Raw genomic sequence first — 21,559 nt, 5'->3', positions numbered from 1 at the left:
GGCTCGAAGAGTCTCTGAATTATCAGCCTTACATTGTGATTCTCCTTATTTGATTTTTCATTCGGATAAGGTAGTCCTGCGTACTAAACCTGGGTTCTTACCTAAGGTAGTTACTAACAGGAATATCAATCAAGAGATTGTTGTTCCTTCTTTATGCCCAAATCCTTCTTCAAAGAAGGAACGTCTACTGCACAACCTGGATGTAGTCCGTGCTCTAAAATTTTACTTACAGGCAACTAAGGAATTTCGACAAACGTCTTCTCTGTTTGTCATTTACTCTGGGCAGAGGAGAGGTCAAAAAGCTTCCGCTACCTCTCTTTCTTTTTGGCTTCGTAGCATAATTCGTTTAGCTTATGAGACTGCTGGACAGCAGCCTCCTGAAAGAATTACAGCTCATTCTACTAGAGCTGTGGCTTCCACTTGGGCCTTCAAGAATGAGGCCTCTGTTGAACAGATTTGCAAGGCTGCAACTTGGTCTTCGCTTCATACTTTTTCCAAATTTTCCAAATTTGACACTTTTGCTTCATCGGAGGCTATTTTTGGGAGAAAGGTTCTTCAGGCAGTGGTTCCTTCTGTATAAAGAGCCTGCCTATCCCTCCCGTCATCCGTGTACTTTTGCTTTGGTATTGGTATCCCAGAAGTAATGATGACCCGTGGACTGATCACACTTAACAGAAGAAAACATAATTTATGCTTACCTGATAAATTCCTTTCTTCTGTAGTGTGATCAGTCCACGGCCCGCCCTGTTTTTAAGGCAGGTAAATATTTTTTAATTTATACTCCAGTCACCACTTCACCCTTGGCTTTTCCTTTCTCGTTGGTCCTTGGTCGAATGACTGGGAGTGACGTAGAGGGGAGGAGCTATATGCAGCTCTGCTGGGTGAATCCTCTTGCACTTCCTGTTGGGGAGGAGTAATATCCCAGAAGTAATGATGACCCATGGACTGATCACACTACAGAAGAAAGGAATTTATCAGGTAAGCATAAATTATGTTTCTCCAACATAGGTGTGTCCGGTCCACGGCGTCATCCTTACTTGTGGGATATTCTCCTCCCCAACAGGAAATGGCAAAGAGCCCAGCAAAGCTGGTCACATGATCCCTCCTAGGCTCCGCCTACCCCAGTCATTCTCTTTGCCGTTGTACAGGCAACATCTCCACGGAGATGGCTTAGAGTTTTTTAGTGTTTAACTGTAGTTTTTATTATTCAATCAAGAGTTTGTTATTTTAAAATAGTGCTGGTATGTACTATTTACTCAGAAACAGAAAAGAGATGAAGATTTCTGTTTGTATGAGGAAAATGATTTTAGCACCGTAACTAAAATCCATGGCTGTTCCACACAGGACTGTTGAGAGCAATTAACTTCAGTTGGGGGAACAGTGTGCAGTCTCTTACTGCTTGAGGTATGACACATTCTAACAAGACGATGTAATGCTGGAAGCTGTCATTTTCCCTATGGGATCCGGTAAGCCATGTTTATTAAGATAGTAAATAAGGGCTTCACAAGGGCTTATTAAGACTGTAGACTTTTTCTGGGCTAAATCGATTCATTATTAACACATATTTAGCCTTGAGGAATCATTTATTCTGGGTATTTTGATATGATTATATCGGCAGGCACTGTTTTTGACACCTTATTCTTTAGGGGCTTTCCCTAATCATAGTCAGAGCCTCATTTTCGCGCCGGTATGGCGCACTTGTTTTTGAGGACAGCATGGCATGCAGCTGCATGTGTGTGGAGCTCTGATACACAGAAAAGTCTTTCTGAAGGCATCATTTGGTATCGTATTCCCCTTTGGGCTTGGTTGGGTCTCAGCAAAGCAGATTCCAGGGACTGTAAAGGGGTTAAATATAAAAACGGCTCCGGTTCCGTTATTTTAAGGGTTAAAGCTTCCAAATTTGGTGTGCAATACTTTTAAGGCTTTAAGACACTGTGGTGAAATTTTGGTGAATTTTGAACAATTCCTTCATACTTTTTCGCAATTGCAGTAATAAAGTGTGTTTAGTTTAAAATTTAAAGTGACAGTAACGGTTTTATTTTAAAACGTTTTTTGTGCTTTGTTATCAAGTTTATGCCTGTTTACAATGTCTGAACTACCAGATAGATTGTGTTCTGACTGTGGGGAAACCAAGGTTCCTTCTCATTTAACTATATGTATTTTATGTCATAAAAAAATTTAGTAAAAATGATGCCCAAGATGATTCCTCAAGTGAGGGGAGTAAGCATGGTACTGCATCATCCCCTCCTTCGTCTACACCAGTCTTGCCCATACAGGAGGCCCCTAGTACATCTAGTGCGCCAATACTCCTTACTATGCAACATTTAACGGCTGTAATGGATAATTCTATCAAAAACATTTTAGCCAATATGCCCACTTATCAGTGAAAGCGCGACTGCTCTGTTTTAGAAAATTCTGTAGAGCATGAGAACGCTGATGATATGGTTTCTGAAGGGCCCCTACACCAGTCTGAGGGGGCCAGGGAGGTTTTGTCTGAGGGAGAAATTTCAGATTCAGGAAACATTTCTCAATAAGCTGAACCTGATGTGATTACTTTTAAATTTAAGTTGGAACATCTCCGCGCTCTGCTTAAGGAGGTGTTATCCAATTTGGATGATTGTGATTATCTGGTCATTCCAGAACCACTATGTAAAATGGAAAAGTTCTTAGAGTGGGCCCCCCGAAGCTTTTCCTATATCCAAGCGGGTGGCGTACATTGTTAGTAAAGAATGGGACAGGCCCGGTATACCTTTAGTACCTCCCCCCATATTTATAAAATTGTTTTCCTATAGTCGACCCCAGAAAGGACTGATGGCAGACAGTCCCCAAGGTCGAGGGGGCGGTTTCTACTCTACACAAGCGCGCCACTATACCCATAGAAGATAGTTGTGCTTTCCAAGATCCTATGGATAAAAAATTAGAAGGTCTGCTAAAGATGTTTGTTCAGCAAGGTTCCCTTCTACAACCAATTGCATGCATTGTCCCTGTCACTGCAGCCGCGTGTTTCTAGTTTGATGAGCTAGGAAAGGCGATTATTAGTAATTCTTCTTCTTATGAGGAGATTATGGACAGAATTCGTGCTCTTAAATTGGCTAATTCTTTCACCCTTGACGCCACCTTGCAATAGGCTAGGTTAGCGGCGAAAAAATTCTGGGTTTGCTATTGTGGCGCAGAGCGCTTTGGTTAAAATCTTGGGCAGCGGATGCGTCTTCCAAGAACAAATTGCTTGACATTCCTTTCAAGGGGAAAACACTCTTTGGCCCTGACTTGAAAGAGATTATCTCTGATATCACTGGGGGCAAGGGCCACGCCCTTCCTCAGGATAGGTCTTTTCAAGACCAAAAATAAACCTAAGTTTCGTCCCTTTCGCAGAAACGGATCAGCCCCAAGGGCTATGTCCTTTAAGCAGGAAGGTAATACTTCTCAAGCCAATCCAGCCTGGAGACCTATGCAAGGCTGGAACAAAAGAGAGCAGGCCAGGAAACCTGCCACTGCTACCAAGACAGCATGAAATGCGGGCCCCCGATCCGGGACCGGATCTGGTGGGGGGCAGACTCTCTCTCTTCGCTCAGGCTGGGGCAAGAGATGTTCTGGATCCTTGGGCGCTAGAAATAGTCTCCCAAGGTTATTCTCTGGAGTTCAAGGGGCTTCCTCCAAGGGGGAGGTTCCACAGGTCTCAGTTGTCTTCAGATCACATAAGAAGACAGGCATTCTTACATTGGGTAGAAGACCTGCTAAAAATGGGAGTGATTCATCCTGTTCCATTAGGAGAACAAGGGATGGGGTCCTACTCCAATCTGTTCATAGTTCCCAAAAAAGAGGGAACGTTCAGACCAATCTTAGATCTCAAGATCTTGAACAAGTTTCTCAAGGTTCCATCGTTCAAGATGGAAACCATTCGAACACTCCTTCCTTTCATCCAGGAAGGTCAATTCATGACCAAGGTGGATTTCAAGGATGCGTATCTACATATTCCTATCCACAAGGAACATCATCGGTTCCTAAGGTTTGAATTCCTGGACAAGCATTTCCAGTTCGTGGCGCTTTCTTTCGGATTAGCCACTGCTCCTAGGATTTTCTCATAGGTACTAGGGTCCCTTCTGGCGGTGCTAAGACCAAGGGGCATTGCTGTAGTACCTTACTTGGACGACATTCTGATTCTAGCGTCGTCCCTTCCTCAAGTAAAGGCTCACACGGACATTGTCCTGGCCTTTCTCAGATCTCACGGATGGAAAGTGAACGTGGAAAAGAGTTCTCTATCTCCGTCAACGAGGGTTCCCTTCTTGGGAACTATAATAGACTCCTTAGAAATGAGGATTTTTCTGACAGAAGCCAGAAAAACAAAACTTCTAGACTCTTGTCGGATACTTCATTCCGTTCCTCTTCCTTCCATAGCGCAGTGCATGGAAGTGATAGGTTTGATGGTTGCGGCAATGGACATAGTTCCTTTTGTGCGCATTCATCTAAGACCATTACAACTGTTCATGCTCAGTCAGTGGAATGGGGACTATTCAGACTTGTCTCCGAAGATACAAGTAAATCAGAGGACCAGAGACTCATTCCGTTGGTGGCTGTCCCTGGACAACCTGTCACAAGGGATGACCTTCCGCAGACCAGAGTGGGTCCTTGTCACGACCGACGCCAGTCTGATGGGCTGGGGCGCGGTCTGGGGATCCCTGAAAGCTCAGGGTCTTTGGTCTCGGGTAGAATCTCTTCTACCGATAAATATTCTGGAACTGAGAGCGATATTCAATGCTCTCAAAGCTTGGCCTCAGCTAGCGAGGGCCAAGTTCATACATCAACCATCAGGGGGGAACAAGGAGTTCCCTAGCGATGGAAGAAGTGACCAAAATCATTCTATGGGCGGAGTCTCACTCCTGCCACCTGTCTGCTATCCACATCCCAGGAGTGGAAAATTGGGAAGCGGATTTTCTGAGTCGTCAGACATTGCATCCGGGGGAGTGGGAACTCCATCCGGAAATCTTTGCCCAAGTCACTCAACCGTGGGGCATTCCAGACATGGATCTGATGGCCTCTCGTCAGAACTTCAGAGTTCCTTACTACGGGTACAGATCCAGGGATCCCAAGGCGGCTCTAGTGGATGCACTAGTAGCACCTTGGACCTTCAAACTAGCTTATGTGTTCCCGCCGTTTCCTCTCATCCCCAGGCTGGTAGCCAGGATCAATCAGGAGAGGGCGTCGGTGATTTTGATAGCTCCTGCGTGGCCACGCAGGACTTGGTATGCAGATCTGGTGAATATGTCATCGGCTCCACCATGGAAGCTACCTTTGAGACGAGACCTTCTTGTTCTAGGTCCGTTCGACCCACTCCAGCTGACTGCTTGGAGATTGAACGCTTGATCTTATCAAAGCGAGGGTTCTCAGATTCTGTTATTAATACTCTTGTTCAGGCCTGAAAGCCTGTAACCAGAAAAATTACCACATAATTTGGTATATCTGTTGGTGTGAATCTGCAGGATTCCCTTGGGACAAGGTTAAGATTCCTAAGAGTCTATCCTTCCTTCGAGAAGGATTGGAAAAAGGATTATCTGCAAGTTCCTTGATGGGACAGATTTCTGCCTTGTCTGTGTTACTTCACAAAAAGCTGGCAGCTGTGCCAGATGTTCTAGCCTTTGTTCAGGCTCTGGTTAGAATCAAGCCTGTTTACAAAATTTTGACTCCTCCTTGGAGTCTCAACCTAGTTCTTTCAGTTCTTTAGGGGGTTCCGTTTGAACCCTTACATTCCGTTGATATTAAGTTATTATCTTGGAAAGTTTTGTTTTTGGTTGCAATTTCTTCTGCTAGAAGAGTTTCAGAATTATCTGCTCTGCAGTGTTCTTCTCCTTATCTGGTGTTCCATGCAGATAAGGTGGTTTTGCGTACTAAACCTGGTTTTCTTCCAAAAGTTGTTTCTAACAAAAACATTAACCAGGAGATAGTTGTGCCTTCTTTGTGTCCTAATCCAGTTTCAAAGAAGGAACGTTTGTTGCACAACTTGGATGTAGTTCGTGCTCTCAAATTTTACTTAGCAGCTACTAAGGATTTCAGACAAACTTTGTCTTTGTTTGTTGTTTATTCTGGTAAACGGAGAGGTCAAAAAGCAACTTCTACCTCTCTCCTTCTGGATTAAAAGCATTATCCGATTGGCTTATGAGACTGCCGGACGGCAGCCTCCTGAAAGAATCACAGCTCACTCCACTAGGGCTGTGGCTTCCACATGGGCCTTCAAGAACGAGGCTTCTGTTGATCAGATATGTAAGGCAGTGACTTGGTCTTCACTGCACACTTTTTCTAAATTTTACAAATTTGATACTTTTGCTTCTTCTGAGGCTATTTTTGGGAGAAAGGTTTTGCAAGCCGTGGTGCCTTCCATTTAGGTGACCTGATTTGCTCCCTCCCTTCATCCGTGTCCTAAAGCTTTGGTATTGGTTCCCACAAGTAAGGATGACGCCGTGGACCGGACACACCTATGTTGGAGAAAACAGAATTTATGTTTACCTGATAAATTACTTTCTCCAACGGTGTGTCCGGTCCACGGCCCGCCCTGGTTTTTTTAATCAGGTCTGATAATTTATTTTCTTTAACTACAGTCACCACGGTAACATATGGTTTCTCCTATGCAAATATTCCTCCTTAACGTCGGTCGAATGACTGGGGTAGGCGGAGCCTAGGAGGGATCATGTGACCAGCTTTGCTGGGCTCTTTGCCATTTCCTGTTGGGGAGGAGAATATCCCACAAGTAAGGATGACGCCGTGGACCGGACACACCGTTGGAGAAAGTAATTTATCAGGTAAACATAAATTCTGTTTTTTTTGAGTTAATGTTTTTCAGTCCGACCATATTTGTTCAGTAATATTCTTTTCTTGGAGTTCTTATTTTGAAATATTTTGATTTTGTCAACCAACATATGATGTCCATAATATTTGTGATCTTGATTGTTGTCTTTGCATTTTCATTCTTTTTTATGCAATCAATTGCATATGAGCTAAATTATTTTTAAATGTCCACCATAAAAAGCAAGAAACTGTTATTCTCTCTTTTTTTACTCTTTTTCTTTTTTTTTCTTCGTCGATCTATTTCACTCTTTCTCTTTGCCTATACCTGTAGCAAAATGTAGCAATACCTTACATTTTCCAGCATTGTGTTAAATTGTGCTGTGGTTGTCCATGGATGGATATTTATAGAAGCTACTAAAGTGATTACTTTGGAACCTTTTAACTTCTTTGTGAGAGGGTGAGGTTATCTTATTTGTGGATTTATTTTTTGGGAAAGGAGTCGGTAAAAGGGATTTACCATAGCTAGGGATTACATTTTATCTATATTATCACCTGCTGTGGATCTTGGAGTTTTGTTTATATTCTTGTACAAGATGTAACACAAGTTTGTAAATATGTATGTTTTCTAGTGCACAACACTAACAGAAGAGCGTCCCTGACTGAGGATACTAGTTTGGAAGAATCCAAAGAAACTTTTCTGACGGTTTGTTTTAAATTTTGTTTCCCTTATTTGACAAAGTAAAACTACAGTCTTGCTTCTCTGTACCTTAGTTTATTAAAGGGGTGTTAAACACAATGAGATGGTAATATAAAGTGTTTAATTGTGAATAGATTTTTTTTATTTATATTGTCCTGTTTCCCTATAATTTTATTTATTTTTAAAATTGTGTGATTTCCTATCCTGAGAATTAGAAATACACCATGCAGAATTCACAAGTCTACCTCTTCTACATATCTGCTCCAACTGGCTTTAGCAGGGGTGATAAGACTCTGCAAAACAATGCACATTTTCCTAACACAATGACAGCGCCAAGACCTTGTATAGTCCAACAACACGTTTGGTTTGGCTCCTCCAAGTAAGGCAATGTGTTAGTGAGTTTGGGTGATCACAAACAAGGTGTTAAACTATTCTAAAAGTTTCCACAAACAGTTGGTATGTTAATTTATTGCAAAATTACAGAACATGCTTGTAATTTTAGGGTGCTTTATATTTGTTTAACAAAATTAAAAAAAATAATCTGCCACGCCTTCGCCAGATTTTTAGTGGTGTTGTAACAGTTATGGAGGAACAATATGGAGTTTATCATGGGTGTATGCAAACATTGGGTTTTCTTCTGGTATTATAAGTTGAAAGTAAACGCTATCGCTTGAGGGCAATTACAGTTTATGCTAAAATGATTACTACGTTCTCAGAACTCTGATGAACTGTTTCGCAAAACAAAAAAGTGTCAGAAAACACTTCAAAAATACATTACAAAGTACAATTACACTCATCATTACACCATCTAGTAAAAATTGTTACAAAAAATTGCACAAAAATGTTATAAAAGCTCAAAGATATCAGGTGTTATGGGGGAAAAAAAGCAGGCAAAGGGCTTTAACACTGAGATACATACATATGCATATATATATATATATATATATATATATATATATATATATATACACACACACAGTTGTATGCAAAAGTTTAGGCACCCCTGACAATTTCCATGATTTTCATTTATAAATAATTGGGTGTTTGGATCAACAATTTAATTTTGATCTATTAAATAACTGAAGGACACAGTAATATTTCAGTAGTGAAATGAGGTTTATTGGATTAACAGAAAATGTACAATATGCATCAAAAAAATTAGACAGGTGCATAAATTTGGGCACCCCAACAGAAATATTGCATCAATATTTAGTAGAGCCTCCTTTAGCAGAAATAACAGCCTCTAGACGCTTCCTATAGCCTGTAATGAGTGTCTGGATTCTGAATGAAGGTATTTTGGACCATTCCTGCTTGCAAAACATCTCCAGTTCAGTTAGGTTTGATGGTTGACGAGCATGGACAGCCCGCTTCAAATCACCCCACAGATTTTCAATGATATTCATGTCTGGGGACTGGGATGGCCATTCCAGAACATTGTACTTGTTCCTCTGCATAAATGCCAGAGTAGATTTTAAGCAGTGTTTTGGGTCGTTGTCTAGTTGAAATATTAAGCCCCGGTGTAACTTCAACTTTGTGACTGATTCCTCAACATTATTCTCAAGTTTCTGCTGATATTGTGTGGAATCCATGCGACCCTCAACTATAACAAGATTCCCAGTACCGGTACTTGCCCCACAGCATGATAGAACATCCACTAAATTTTACTGTGGGTAGCAAGTGGAACGCTGTGTTCTTTTGCTACCATGAATAACGCCCCTTGTTATGACCAAATAACTCAATCTTTGTTTCATCAGTCCACAGCACCTTCTTCCAAAATGAAGCTGGCTTGTCCAAATGTGTGTTTGCATACCTCAAGCGACTCTGTTTGTGGTTTATGTGCAGAAAAGGCTTCTTCCACACCACCCTCCCAGACAGCGTCTCCTTGTGCAAAGTGCGCTGAATTGTTGAATGATGCACAGTGACACCATCTGCAGCAAGATTATGTTGTATGTCTTTGGAGGTGGTCTGTGGGCTGTTTTTGACCGTTCTCACCATCCTTTGCCTCTCCGATATTTTACTTGGTGGTGTGGAAGAAGCCTTTTCTGCACACACGCCACAAACAGAGTTGCTTGAGGTATGCAAACGCACATTTGGACAAGCCAGCTTCATTTTGGAAGAAGGTGCTGTGGACTGTTGAAACAAAGATTGAGTTATTTGGTCATAACAAGGAGCGTTATGCATGGCGGCAAAAGAACACAGCGTTCCAAGACAAACACTTGCTACCCACAGTAAAACTTAGTGGATGTTCCATCATGCCGTGGGGCTGTGTCGCCAGTGCCGGTACTGGGAAAATTGTTAAAGTTGAGGGTCGCAAGGATTCCACTCAATATCAGTCGATACTTGAGAAGAATGTTGAGGAATCAGTCACAAAGTTGAAATTACACCTGGTATTTATGCAGAGGAACAAGTACAATGTTCTGGAATGGCCATCCCAGTCCCCAGACCTAAATATCTTGTAAAATCTGTGGGGTGATTTGAAGCGGGCTGTCCATGCTCGGCAACCATCAAACCTAACTGAACTGGAGATGTTTTACAAGGAGGAATGGTCCAAAATACCTTCATCCAGAATCCAGACACTCATTACAGGCTATAGGAAGTGTTTGGAGGCTGTTATGTCTGCTAAAGTAGGCTTTACTAAATATTGATGCAATATTTCTGTTGGGGTGCCCAGATTTATGCACCTGTCTAATTTGTTTTGATGTATATTGCACATTTTTTGTTAATCCAATAAACCTCATTTCACTACTGAAATATTACTGCGTCCTTCAGTTATTTGATAGATCAAAATTAAATTTCTGATCCAAACACACAATTATTTATAAAAGAAAATCATGGAAATTGTCAGGGGTGCCTAAACTTTTGCATACAACTGTATGTATATATATTTAATATGTGTGTATATGTATTTACATATAAACACATAAATACATATTTACACATAAATATTTATATAGATAGTGCATTGGAGCCCTTTGCAGTTAAGCAGATGAAAACATGTAACAAAAAAACATTTAGGCAATATTCATATTTATTTCATATTCATATTTAATAAAGTGTTATACTGTGTATTTACTGTAAATATTTTACATTCCAGTGTTCTGCACATAGCAAAATATGTTCTAAGTATTTATAAATAGATATAACTATATGTATCTATAGCCCATCTAGGCAAGTATCCCAGCTTGCTATTACCCAGTAAAACTCCATATACACTGTTACCAATGCACCAGAGGCTTCTGGGTAAGATATGCAAATTAGGTATGACAAATCTCAGGCTTTTTGCTTCAAATACTGGGCTAAATCACAACAGTCCCCTAATGGAGTAAGTGCAGAAAATACAAAACAACTACTGGACAGCTGTTTCGTTTTTATTAGAACTCTTCAGCAGTAGATAGGTTTTTGATTGCTGCTAAGTGATTCCAACGCAAATTCAAAATTTTCTTATATAATGGTGGAGATAAAAGCATGAGATTAAAATCCTCCATTTCGTAAATGGAGGATCAGGTTTGCATGCAAGTAGGGTGTTAAATTCTCCCCCCCCCCCCTCCACTTTTTTTTTGCTCCATTGACTTCTGTGGGGGAATAGGTTATCACGCAAGCGATATTCTAAGTTCGGCAAAAAACTGTTTTCTTTAATACGAGCGTATCATGTTGCACGCAAAAAACTTCTAGCGCAGTTAACGCTCCATTCGTAATCTGGCCCTCAATGTGCAGAGATTCTAGATAAGTATGCATGATCAAGTAATGTACTTGTTAGTTGTACAGTGTGTTTTTTTATAAATAATAAACATCTGTATACTAAATAATTTATTTTGTATTGTTTACAAGTCCCATATTTCTGGTCTAGATAACCCCCTGTTCAAAGAGAGGTGTCCTTTTTCTGCTTAGTGCATTTTTATCTCAACTGCATATCACTTCAGCCTGGCTCCTGTGTCTCCCTCCAGTAACCAGGCTTGGTGCTCTCTTCCTCCTTTTCTTTAGTTAATAACGTACATGAATATTATATAAAGTACTTTTGCTAAAATAATACATTTATAATAACATTGTAATCATGTATATTTCTTTCATACAGGTGGTGAGAGTCCATGATCCATTACACCTGGGAATTACTCTTCCTTACTATTAGGAGGAGGCAAAGATTAACAAACCCCAAAGAGCTCTATAAAACTCCACATCACATGTACCTCAGTCTTTACTTTGCCTCCACTGGAAGTAGTAGAAGAATAAAGATGTGCATTTGTTTCCTCAGTCTATATTGAGACCCGGTTTCCCCTCAGAGTACAGTGCTTGTCAGAGAGATGTAAATGGGGTATGGTTTGTGGCTCCTTTTTTCACCTCATGGGAAATCCGTCACAAACCTTTAATAATTGGTAACAGGGACTTGTTTTCTGCCTCCCTTTATGGATCTACAATATAATACTATTCCATATACCTCTGCTAATATGTTTCAGTATTGGTTTGGCTTTCTACTGGTTGTTTACTGGTAGATGAGTGTCTATTGGCAAGTATCATTATTTCTTCTGTTATGTGTGATCAGTCCACGGGTCATCATTACTTCTGGGATATAACTCCTCCCCAACAGGAAATGCAAGAGGATTCACCCAGCAGAGCTGCATATAGCTCCTCCCCTCTACGTCACTCCCAGTCATTCTCTTGCACCCAGCAACTAGATAGGATGTGTGAGAGGACTATGGTGATTATACTTAGTTTTTATAACTTCAATCAAAAGTTTGTTATTTTACAATAGCACCGGAGCGTGTTATTGCCTCTCTGGCAGAGTTTGAAGAAGAATCTACCAGAGTTTTTACTATGATTTTAACCGGAGTAGTTAAGATCATATTGCTGTTTCTCGGCCATCTGAGGGAGGTAAAAGCTTCAGATCAGGGGACAGCGGGCAGATGAATCTGCATTGAGGTATGTAGCAGTTTTTATTTTCTGAATGGAATTGATGAGAAAATCCTGCCATACCGTTATAATGACATGTATGTATACTCTACACTTCAGTATTCTGGGGATGGTATTTCACCGGAATTACTCTGTTAAAAGTACATTAAACCTTTTAATAGGTATTTATTATGTTAAACGTTTTTGCTGGAATGTAGAATCGTTTGCATTTTCTGAGGTACTGAGTGAATAAATATTTGGGCATTATTTTTCCACTTGGCAGTTGCTTGTTTTAATTGTGACAGTTTCGTTTCTCTCTCACTGCTGTGTGTGAGGGGGAGGGGCCGTTTTTGGCGCTCTTTGCTAAGCATCAAAAAATTCCAGTCAGTTACTCTTGTATTTCCTGCATGATCCGGTTCATCTCTAACAGATTTCAGGGGTCTTCAAACTTCTTTGGAGGGAGGTAGATTCTATCAGCAGAGCTGTGAGACTTATATATTGACTGTGATTAAAAACGTTGCTCTGTAATTTTTATGTTTCAAATTTAATTATTGTTACTTTACTAATGGGAACAAACCTTTGCTAAAAGTTGTGTTGTTTTTAAGGATTGATGCTATAACTGTCTTTCAGTTCATTATTTCAACTGTCATTTAATCGTTTAGTGCTCTTTGAGGCACAGTACGTTTTTGTTAAATAAGATTGTAACCAAGTTGCAAGTTTATTGCTAGTGTGTTAAACATGTCTGATTCAGAGGAAGATATCTGTGTCATTTGTTCCAATGCCAAGGTGGAGCCCAATAGAAATTTATGTACTAACTGTATTGATGCTACTTTAAATAAAAGCCAATCTGTACAAATTGAACAAATTTCACCAAACAGCGAGGGGAGAGTTATGCCGACTAACTCGCCTCACGTGTCAGTACCTGCATCTCCCGCCCGGGAGGTGCGTGATATTATGGCGCCTAGTACATCTGGGCGGCCATTACAGATAACATTACAAGATATGGCTACTGTTATGACTGAAGTTTTGGCTAAATTACCAGAACTAAGAGGCAAGCGTGATCACTCTGGGGTGAGAACAGAGTGCGCTGATAATACTAGGGCCATGTCTGATACTGCGTCACAGCTTGCAGAACATGAGGATGGAGAGCTTCATTCTGTGGGTGATGGTTCTGATCCAAACAAATTGGATTCAGATATTTCAAATTTTAAATTTAAATTGGAGAACCTCCGTGTATTACTAGGGGAGGTTTTAGCGGCTCTTAATGATTGTAACACTGTTGCAATACCAGAAAAATTGTGTAGGTTGGATAAATACTTTGCGGTACCGGCGAGTACTGACGTTTTTCCTATACCTAAGAGACTAACTGAAATTGTTACTAAGGAGTGGGATAGACCCGGTGTGCCGTTCTCACCCCCTCCAATATTTAGAAAGATGTTTCCAATAGACGCCACCACACGGGACTTATGGCAAACGGTCCCTAAGGTGGAGGGAGCAGTTTCTACTTTAGCTAAGCGTACCACTATCCCGGTGGAGGATAGCTGTGCTTTTTCAGATCCAATGGATAAAAAATTAGAGGGTTACCTTAAGAAAATGTTTGTTCAACAAGGTTTTATATTGCAACCCCTTGCATGCATCGCGCCGATTACGGCTGCGGCAGCATTTTGGATTGAGTCTCTGGAAGAGAACCTTAGTTCAGCTACGCTGGACGACATTACGGACAGGCTTAGAGTCCTTAAACTAGCTAATTCATTCATTTCGGAGGCCGTAGTACATTTAACCAAACTTACGGCTAAGAACTCAGGATTCGCCATTCAGGCACGTAGGGCGCTGTGGCTAAAATCCTGGTCAGCTGATGTAACTTCTAAGTCCAAATTACTTAATATACCTTTCAAGGGGCAAACTTTATTTGGGCCCGGTTTGAAAGAAATTATCGCTGACATTACAGGAGGTAAGGGCCACGCCCTGCCTCAAGACAAAGCCAAAGCTAAGGCTAGACAGTCTAATTTTCGTTCCTTTCGGAATTTCAAAGCAGGAGCAGCATCAACTTCCACTGCACCAAAACAGGAAGGAGCTGTTGCTCGTTACAGACAAGGCTGGAAACCTAACCAGTCCTGGAACAAGGGCAAGCAGGCCAGGAAACCTGCTGCTGCCCCAAAGACAGCATGAACCGAGGGCCCCCGATCCGGGACCGGATCTAGTGGGGGGCAGACTCTCTCTCTTCGCCCAGGCCTGGGCAAGAGATGTTCAGGATCCCTGGGCGCTAGAGATCATATCTCAGGGATACCTTCTAGACTTCAAATTCTCTCCCCCAAGAGGGAGATTTCATCTGTCAAGGTTGTCAACAAACCAGATAAAGAAAGAAGCGTTTCTACGCTGTGTACAAGATCTGTTATTAATGGGAGTGATCCATCCGGTTCCGCGGTCGGAACAAGGACAAGGGTTTTACTCAAACCTGTTTGTGGTTCCCAAAAAAGAGGGAACTTTCAGGCCAATCTTGGATTTAAAGATCCTAAACAAATTCCTAAGAGTTCCATCGTTCAAAATGGAAACTATTCGGACAATCTTACCCATGATCCAAAAGGGTCAGTACATGACCACAGTGGATTTAAAGGATGCTTACCTTCACATACCGATTCACAAAGATCATTACCGGTATCTAAGGTTTGCCTTCTTAGACAGGCATTACCAGTTTGTAGCTCTTCCATTCGGATTGGCTACGGCTCCAAGAATCTTCACAAAGGTTCTGGGTGCCCTTCTGGCGGTACTAAGACCGCGAGGAATTTCGGTAGCTCCGTACCTAGACGACATTCTGATACAAGCTTCAAGCTTTCAAACTGCCAAGTCTCATACAGAGTTAGTTCTGGCATTTCTAAGGTCGCATGGATGGAAAGTGAACGAAAAGAAGAGTTCTCTTTTTCCTCTCACAAGAGTTCCATTCTTGGGGACTCTTATAGATTCTGTAGAAATGAAGATTTATCTGACAGAAGACAGATTAACAAAGCTTCTAAATGCATGCCGTGTCCTTCATTCCATTCAACTCCCGTCAGTAGCTCAATGCATGGAGGTGATCGGCTTAATGGTAGCAGCAATGGACATAGTACCCTTTGCACGTCTACATCTCAGACCGCTGCAATTGTGCATGCTGAGTCAGTGGAATGGGGATTACTCAGACTTGTCCCCTACTCTGAATCTGGATCAAGAGACCAGAAACTCTCTTCTATGGTGGCTTTCTCGGCCACATCTGTCCAGGGGGATGCCATTCAGCAGGCCGGACTGGACAATTGTAACAACAGACGCCAGCCTACTAGGTTGGGGCGCTGTCTGGAATTCTCTGAAGGCTCAGGGACAATGGAATCAGGAGGAAAGTCTCCTGCCAATAAACATTCTGGAATTAAGAGCAGTTCTCCATGCCCTTCTGGCTTGGCCCCAGTTAAAAACTCGGGGGTTCATCAGGTTTCAGTCGGACAACATCACGACTGTAGCTTACATCAACCATCAAGGAGGGACAAGAAGCTCCCTAGCAATGATGGAAGTATCAAAGATAATTCGCTGGGCAGAGTCTCACTCTTGCCACCTGTCAGCAATCCACATCCCGGGAGTGGAGAACTGGGAGGCGGATTTCTTGAGTCGCCAGACTTTTCATCCGGGGGAGTGGGAACTTCATCCGGAGGTCTTTGCCCAAATACTTCGACGTTGGGGCAAACCAGAGATAGATCTCATGGCGTCTCGCCAGAACGCCAAACTTCCTCGCTACGGGTCCAGATCCAGGGATCCGGGAGCGGTTCTGATAGATGCCTTGACAGCACCTTGGAACTTCGGGATGGCTTATGTGTTTCCACCCTTCCCGCTGCTTCCTCGATTGATTGCCAAAATCAAACAGGAGAGAGCATCAGTGATTCTAATAGCGCCTGCATGGCCACGCAGGACTTGGTATGCAGATCTAGTGGACATGTCATCCTGTCCGCCTTGGTCTCTACCTCTAAGACAGGACCTTCTGATACAGGGTCCATTCAAACATCAAAATCTAACTTCTCTGAAGCTGACTGCTTGGAAATTGAACGCTTGATTTTATCAAAACGTGGTTTTTCTGAGTCGGTTATTGATACCCTGATACAGGCTAGGAAGCCTGTTACCAGAAGGATTTACCATAAGATATGGCGTAAATACCTATACTGGTGCGAATCCAAAGGTTACTCCTGGAGTAAGGTTAGGATTCCTAGGATATTGTCCTTTCTACAAGAAGGTTTAGAAAAGGGTTTTTCGGCTAGCTCATTAAAGGGACAGATCTCAGCTCTGTCCATCTTGTTACACAGGCGTCTGTCAGAAAATCCAGACGTCCAGGCCTTTTGTCAGGCTTTAGCTAGGATCAAGCCTGTGTTTAAAACTGTTGCTCCGCCATGGAGTTTAAACTTAGTTCTTAACGTTTTACAGGGTGTTCCGTTTGAACCCCTTCATTCCATGGATATAAAATTGTTATCTTGGAAAGTTCTGTTTTTAATGGCTATTTCCTCGGCTCGAAGAGTCTCTGAGTTATCAGCCTTACATTGTGATTCTCCTTATCTGATTTTTCACTCAGACAAGGTAGTTCTGCGTACTAAACCTGGGTTCTTACCTAAGGTAGTCACTAACAGGAATATCAATCAAGAGATTGTTGTTCCATCCTTGTGTCCAAATCCTTCTTCAAAGAAGGAACGTCTTCTACACAATCTGGATGTAATTCGTGCCCTCAAGTTCTACTTGCAGGCAACTAAGGATTTTCGACAAACGTCTTCCCTGTTTGTCGTGTATTCTGGTCAGAGGAGAGGTCATAAGGCTTCGGCTACCTCTCTCTCCTTCTGGCTTCGTAGCATAATTCGTTTAGCCTATGAGACTGCTGGACAGCAGCCTCCTGAAAGAATTACAGCTCATTCTACTAGAGCTGTGGCTTCCACTTGGGCCTTTAAGAATGAGGCCTCTGTTGAACAGATTTGCAAGGCTGCAACTTGGTCTTCGCTTCATACTTTTTCCAAATTTTACAAATTTGACACTTTTGCTTCTTCGGAGGCTATTTTTGGGAGAAAGGTTCTTCAGGCAGTGGTTCCTTCTGTATAATGAGCCTGCCTATCCCTCCCGTCATCCGTGTACTTTTGCTTTGGTATTGGTATCCCAGAAGTAATGATGACCCGTGGACTGATCACACATAACAGAAGAAAACATAATTTATGCTTACCTGATAAATTCCTTTCTTCTGTTGTGTGATCAGTCCACGGCCCGCCCTGTTTTAAGGCAGGTAAATATCTTTTAAATTATACTCCAGTCACCACTTCACCCTTGGTTTCTCCTTTCTCGTTGATTCTTGGTCGAATGACTGGGAGTGACGTAGAGGGGAGGAGCTATATGCAGCTCTGCTGGGTGAATCCTCTTGCATTTCCTGTTGGGGAGGAGTTATATCCCAGAAGTAATGATGACCCGTGGACTGATCACACAACAGAAGAAAGGAATTTATCAGGTAAGCATAAATTATGTTTTTTCATTTAGACAGTCTATGGCTTTAATATGGGAATTTATAGTGTGTGTGTGTATGTATGTATATATATATATATATATATATATATATATATACATACACACACAAGGCTCAAAAATTCCTCTCGCCATTGGCGAGGGAAATTTATGCAGAGGTGAATAAGTTATGATGCAGTCACTACCTCAATTAATCCCTTCTCCCAAATGTGGCTCAGTCTCAATATTTTGGTCAGCGTCTATCAGATCAGATCGGTAGTTTTTGCTGTGTGCAGCTGCTATACTGGGACCTGCTGCTTTTCATTTAACCTGGTGACCCTCAGCACTAAAGCAGACTGTAGGGGACGGAATCCTCCCTTACAGTCAAGTAGTGTCTGGCAATGGCTGTGTGAATATCCCTACCCTAACAGACCCAGCTAGCTGAAGATCATTGTCATAGAAACAGCCGGGGGCAGACCTTCTGCTCACCGGCTCTGAAGACAAGTTATAGGAGGATCACTTTGGGAAAACTTATGTGTTTACTCCTGACATCTGGAGCAAAAAAGGTGAGTGTCAAATTCTCCTGCAGCTCTTTAAAGAGACAGTCAACACCAATATTTTTGTTGTTTTAAAAGATAGACCATCACTTTATTACCCATTCCCCAGTTTTGCATATCCAACACTGTTATATTAGTATACTTTTTACCTCTGTGATTACCTTGTATCTAAGCCTCTTCTGACAGCCCCCTGATCACATGACATTTTATTTATTATCTATTGACTTTCATTTTAGCCAATTAGTGCAGTGTTTGACACAATTCACGGGCGTAATCACAATGTTTGCAAAACAGAAAGAGAAGCAGTCTGCCAGGAACGAACAGCAGCATCAATAGCTTGTTCTATGGCCCGGTTACCACCTGGAAGTAGCTTCTTTCTGCCCAATTGTGCTTTTCACAGAGGAAAACGTTCCTGTAGTATATCAGTCTGATCCCGCCGACATGGTCAGTCCAGCCCTGAAATACCAGGCAATTCTCCTCTGAACCGGGAAAAGGCAACCCCAGACGATCGTTTCAGCCTTCTGTGGGCCTCGTCAGTGAGGTGCAGAAAGAAGCTACTTCCAGGTGGTAACCGGGCCATAGAACAAGCTATTGATGCTGCTGTTCGTTCCTGGCAGACTACTTCTCTTTCTGTTTTGCATATGTAAATATGACCCTGGGGATAGTCTCCCTACGGGTGATGGGGGAAACCAGACGTGGACTCCTTGCCCAATGTGCTTAGAGGAATATGGCTGCACCTCACTGACGAGGCCCACAGAAGGCTGAAACGATCGTCTGGGGTTGCCTTTTCCTTGTTCAGAGGAGAATTGCCTGGTATTTCGGGGCTGGACTGACCTTGTCGGCGGGATCAGACTGATATACTACAGGAACGTTTTCCTCTGTGAAAAGCACAATTGGGCAGAAAGAAGCTACTCCCAGGTGGTAACCGGGCCATAGAACAAGCTCTTGATGCTGCTGTTCATTCCTGGCAAACTGCTTCTCTTTCTGTTTTGCATATGTTAATATGACCCTGGGGATAGTCTCCCTATGGGTGATGGGGGAAACCAGACGTGGACTCCTTGCCCAATGTGCTTAGAGGAATATGGTTGCATCTCACTGACGAGGCCCACAGAAGGCCGAAACGATAGTCTGGGGCCATAGAACAAGCTATTGATGCTGCTGTTCATTTCTGGCAGACTGCTTCTCTTTCTGTTTTGCATGTGATCACAATGTTATCTATATGGTTTACATAAACTAGCTCTCCCCTGTTGTGAAAAGCAAATAAACAAGCATGTGATAAGAGGCGGCCTTCAAGGACTTAGAAATTAGCATATGAACCTCCTAAATTTAGCTTTCAACTAAGAATACCAAGAGAACAAAGTAAAATTGGTGATAAAAGTAAATTGGAAAGTTGTTTAAAATGACATGCCCTATTTGAAACATGAATTATTTTTTTTAGACTTGACTGTCCCTTTAAGTTTGTTTTATCAATGCCCATGGACTTTGACAGTGTAATTCTTTCTTCAGATGGTGAATTGGATTCCTTCAGGTTTAAGCTAGAGCATCTCCGTTTGTTACTTAAGGAGGTTTTGGCTGCTTTAGATGACTCTGACACGACTGTCGTAGTCAGTCCAAAGAAATCTAGTAAGCTGGACAAGTACTTTGACGTGCCTTCCGCAGTGGAGGTATTTCCTGTTCCAGACCATGCTTAAGAGATTATTGCACGTGAGTGGGAGAAGCCTGGGATTCCTTTTTCCCCTTCTCCAATTTTAAAGAAGATGTTTCCAATAGCTGATTCTATTAGGGGGAGTCTTGGCAGATGGTTCCCAAGGTGGAAGGAGCGATTTCCACTTTGGCTAAGAGGACCACTATTCCCATAGAGGATAGTTGTTCTTTTAAGGATCCAATGAATAAGAAATTGGAGGCATTGTTAAAGAAAATGTATGTTCACCAAGGTCTTCAAGTGCAGCCTGCGATGTGTATTGCTACTGTTACCAGCGCTGCAGCTTACTGGTTTGATGCTTTGTCTGATTCTATTCAGACAAATACTCCTCTTGAGGAGATCCAGGACAGGATTAAGGCTCTTAAGGTTAGCCAATTCCTTTATTTCGGATGCTTCCTTACAGGTCATTAAACTGGGAGCAAAAATGTCTGGTTTTGCGGTTCTAGCTCGCAGAGCCCATTGGTTAAAATCCTGGTCTGTGGATGTTTCTTCTATGTCTAAGTTATTAGCTATTCCCCACAAGGGTAAGACCTTGTTTGGACCTGGTTTGGCTGAAATTATTTCAGATATCACAGGAGGAAAGTGATCTTTTCTTCATCAGGATAAGAAGAATAAACAAAATGGGCGTCAGATTAATTTTCATTTCTCTCGCAACTTTAGAGTTAAACCCTCCACTTCCTTTTCCAAACAGGAACTATCCAAGTCTTCTTGGAAGTCTGGTCAGTCTTGGAACAAGGGGAAACAGTCTAAGAAGCCTGCGGCTGATTCCAAGTCAGCATGAAGGGTCGGCCCCCGATCCAGGAACAGATCTAGTAGGGGCAGGCTTTCTCAATTTGCTCCGTTTTGGATATGAGATGTCCCAGACCTGTGGGCTGTGGAATTTGTATTTTAGGGGTACAAGATAGATTTCAAGACTTTTTTCCTCCCAGAGGCAGGTTTCTTCTCTCAAGGTTATCTGCAGACCAGATAAAGAGAGAGGCGTTCTTAAATTGTACCAAGGATCTTTTTGCCCTGGGGGTTATAGTTCCAGTTCCTCCGCAGGAACAAGGTCTGGGATTTTATTCAAATCTGTTTGTGGCTCCCAAGAAAGAAGGGACTTTCAGACCAATTTTAGACCTAAAGTGTTTAAACAAGTTCCTCAGAGTACCGCCCTTATGATGGAGACTATACGTTCCATTCTCCCTTTGGTTCTAGAGGGTCAGTTTATGACAACCATAGACTTAAAGGATGCGTACCTTCATGTTCCCATTCACCGGGATCATCAAAAGTTTCTAAGCTTTGCTTTCTTAGACAATCATTTCCAGTTTGTGGCTCTTCCTTTTGGTTTTGCCACAGCTCCCAGAATTTTCTCAAAGGTCCTGGTGGCTCTTTTGGCAGTGGTCCGGTCTCGGGGCATTGCAGTAGCGCCTTAGCTGGACAACATTCTGGTTCTGGTGCCGTCTTTTCAACAAGCAAACT

The 21,559-nt window shown here is 42.2% G+C and overlaps 1 protein-coding gene across 1 annotated transcript in view; it reads left to right on the top strand.

Annotated features, from left to right (window-relative positions):
* TRPM7 (transient receptor potential cation channel subfamily M member 7) overlaps positions 1-21,559 on the top strand; it is a 626,812-nt gene that overhangs the window by 510,907 nt on the left and 94,346 nt on the right. The window contains exon 29 of the mRNA XM_053717440.1: positions 7,407-7,480. Within this exon, the coding sequence (XP_053573415.1) occupies positions 7,407-7,480 (74 nt within the window). The remainder of the gene's footprint in view (positions 1-7,406; positions 7,481-21,559) is intronic.

Source organism: Bombina bombina, chromosome 6, assembly GCF_027579735.1.
Source record: "Bombina bombina isolate aBomBom1 chromosome 6, aBomBom1.pri, whole genome shotgun sequence".
NCBI lineage: Eukaryota > Metazoa > Chordata > Amphibia > Anura > Bombinatoridae > Bombina > Bombina bombina.
The sequence above is the reverse complement of the archived record's forward strand: the minus strand, read 5'-3'. Positions and strand labels throughout refer to the sequence as shown.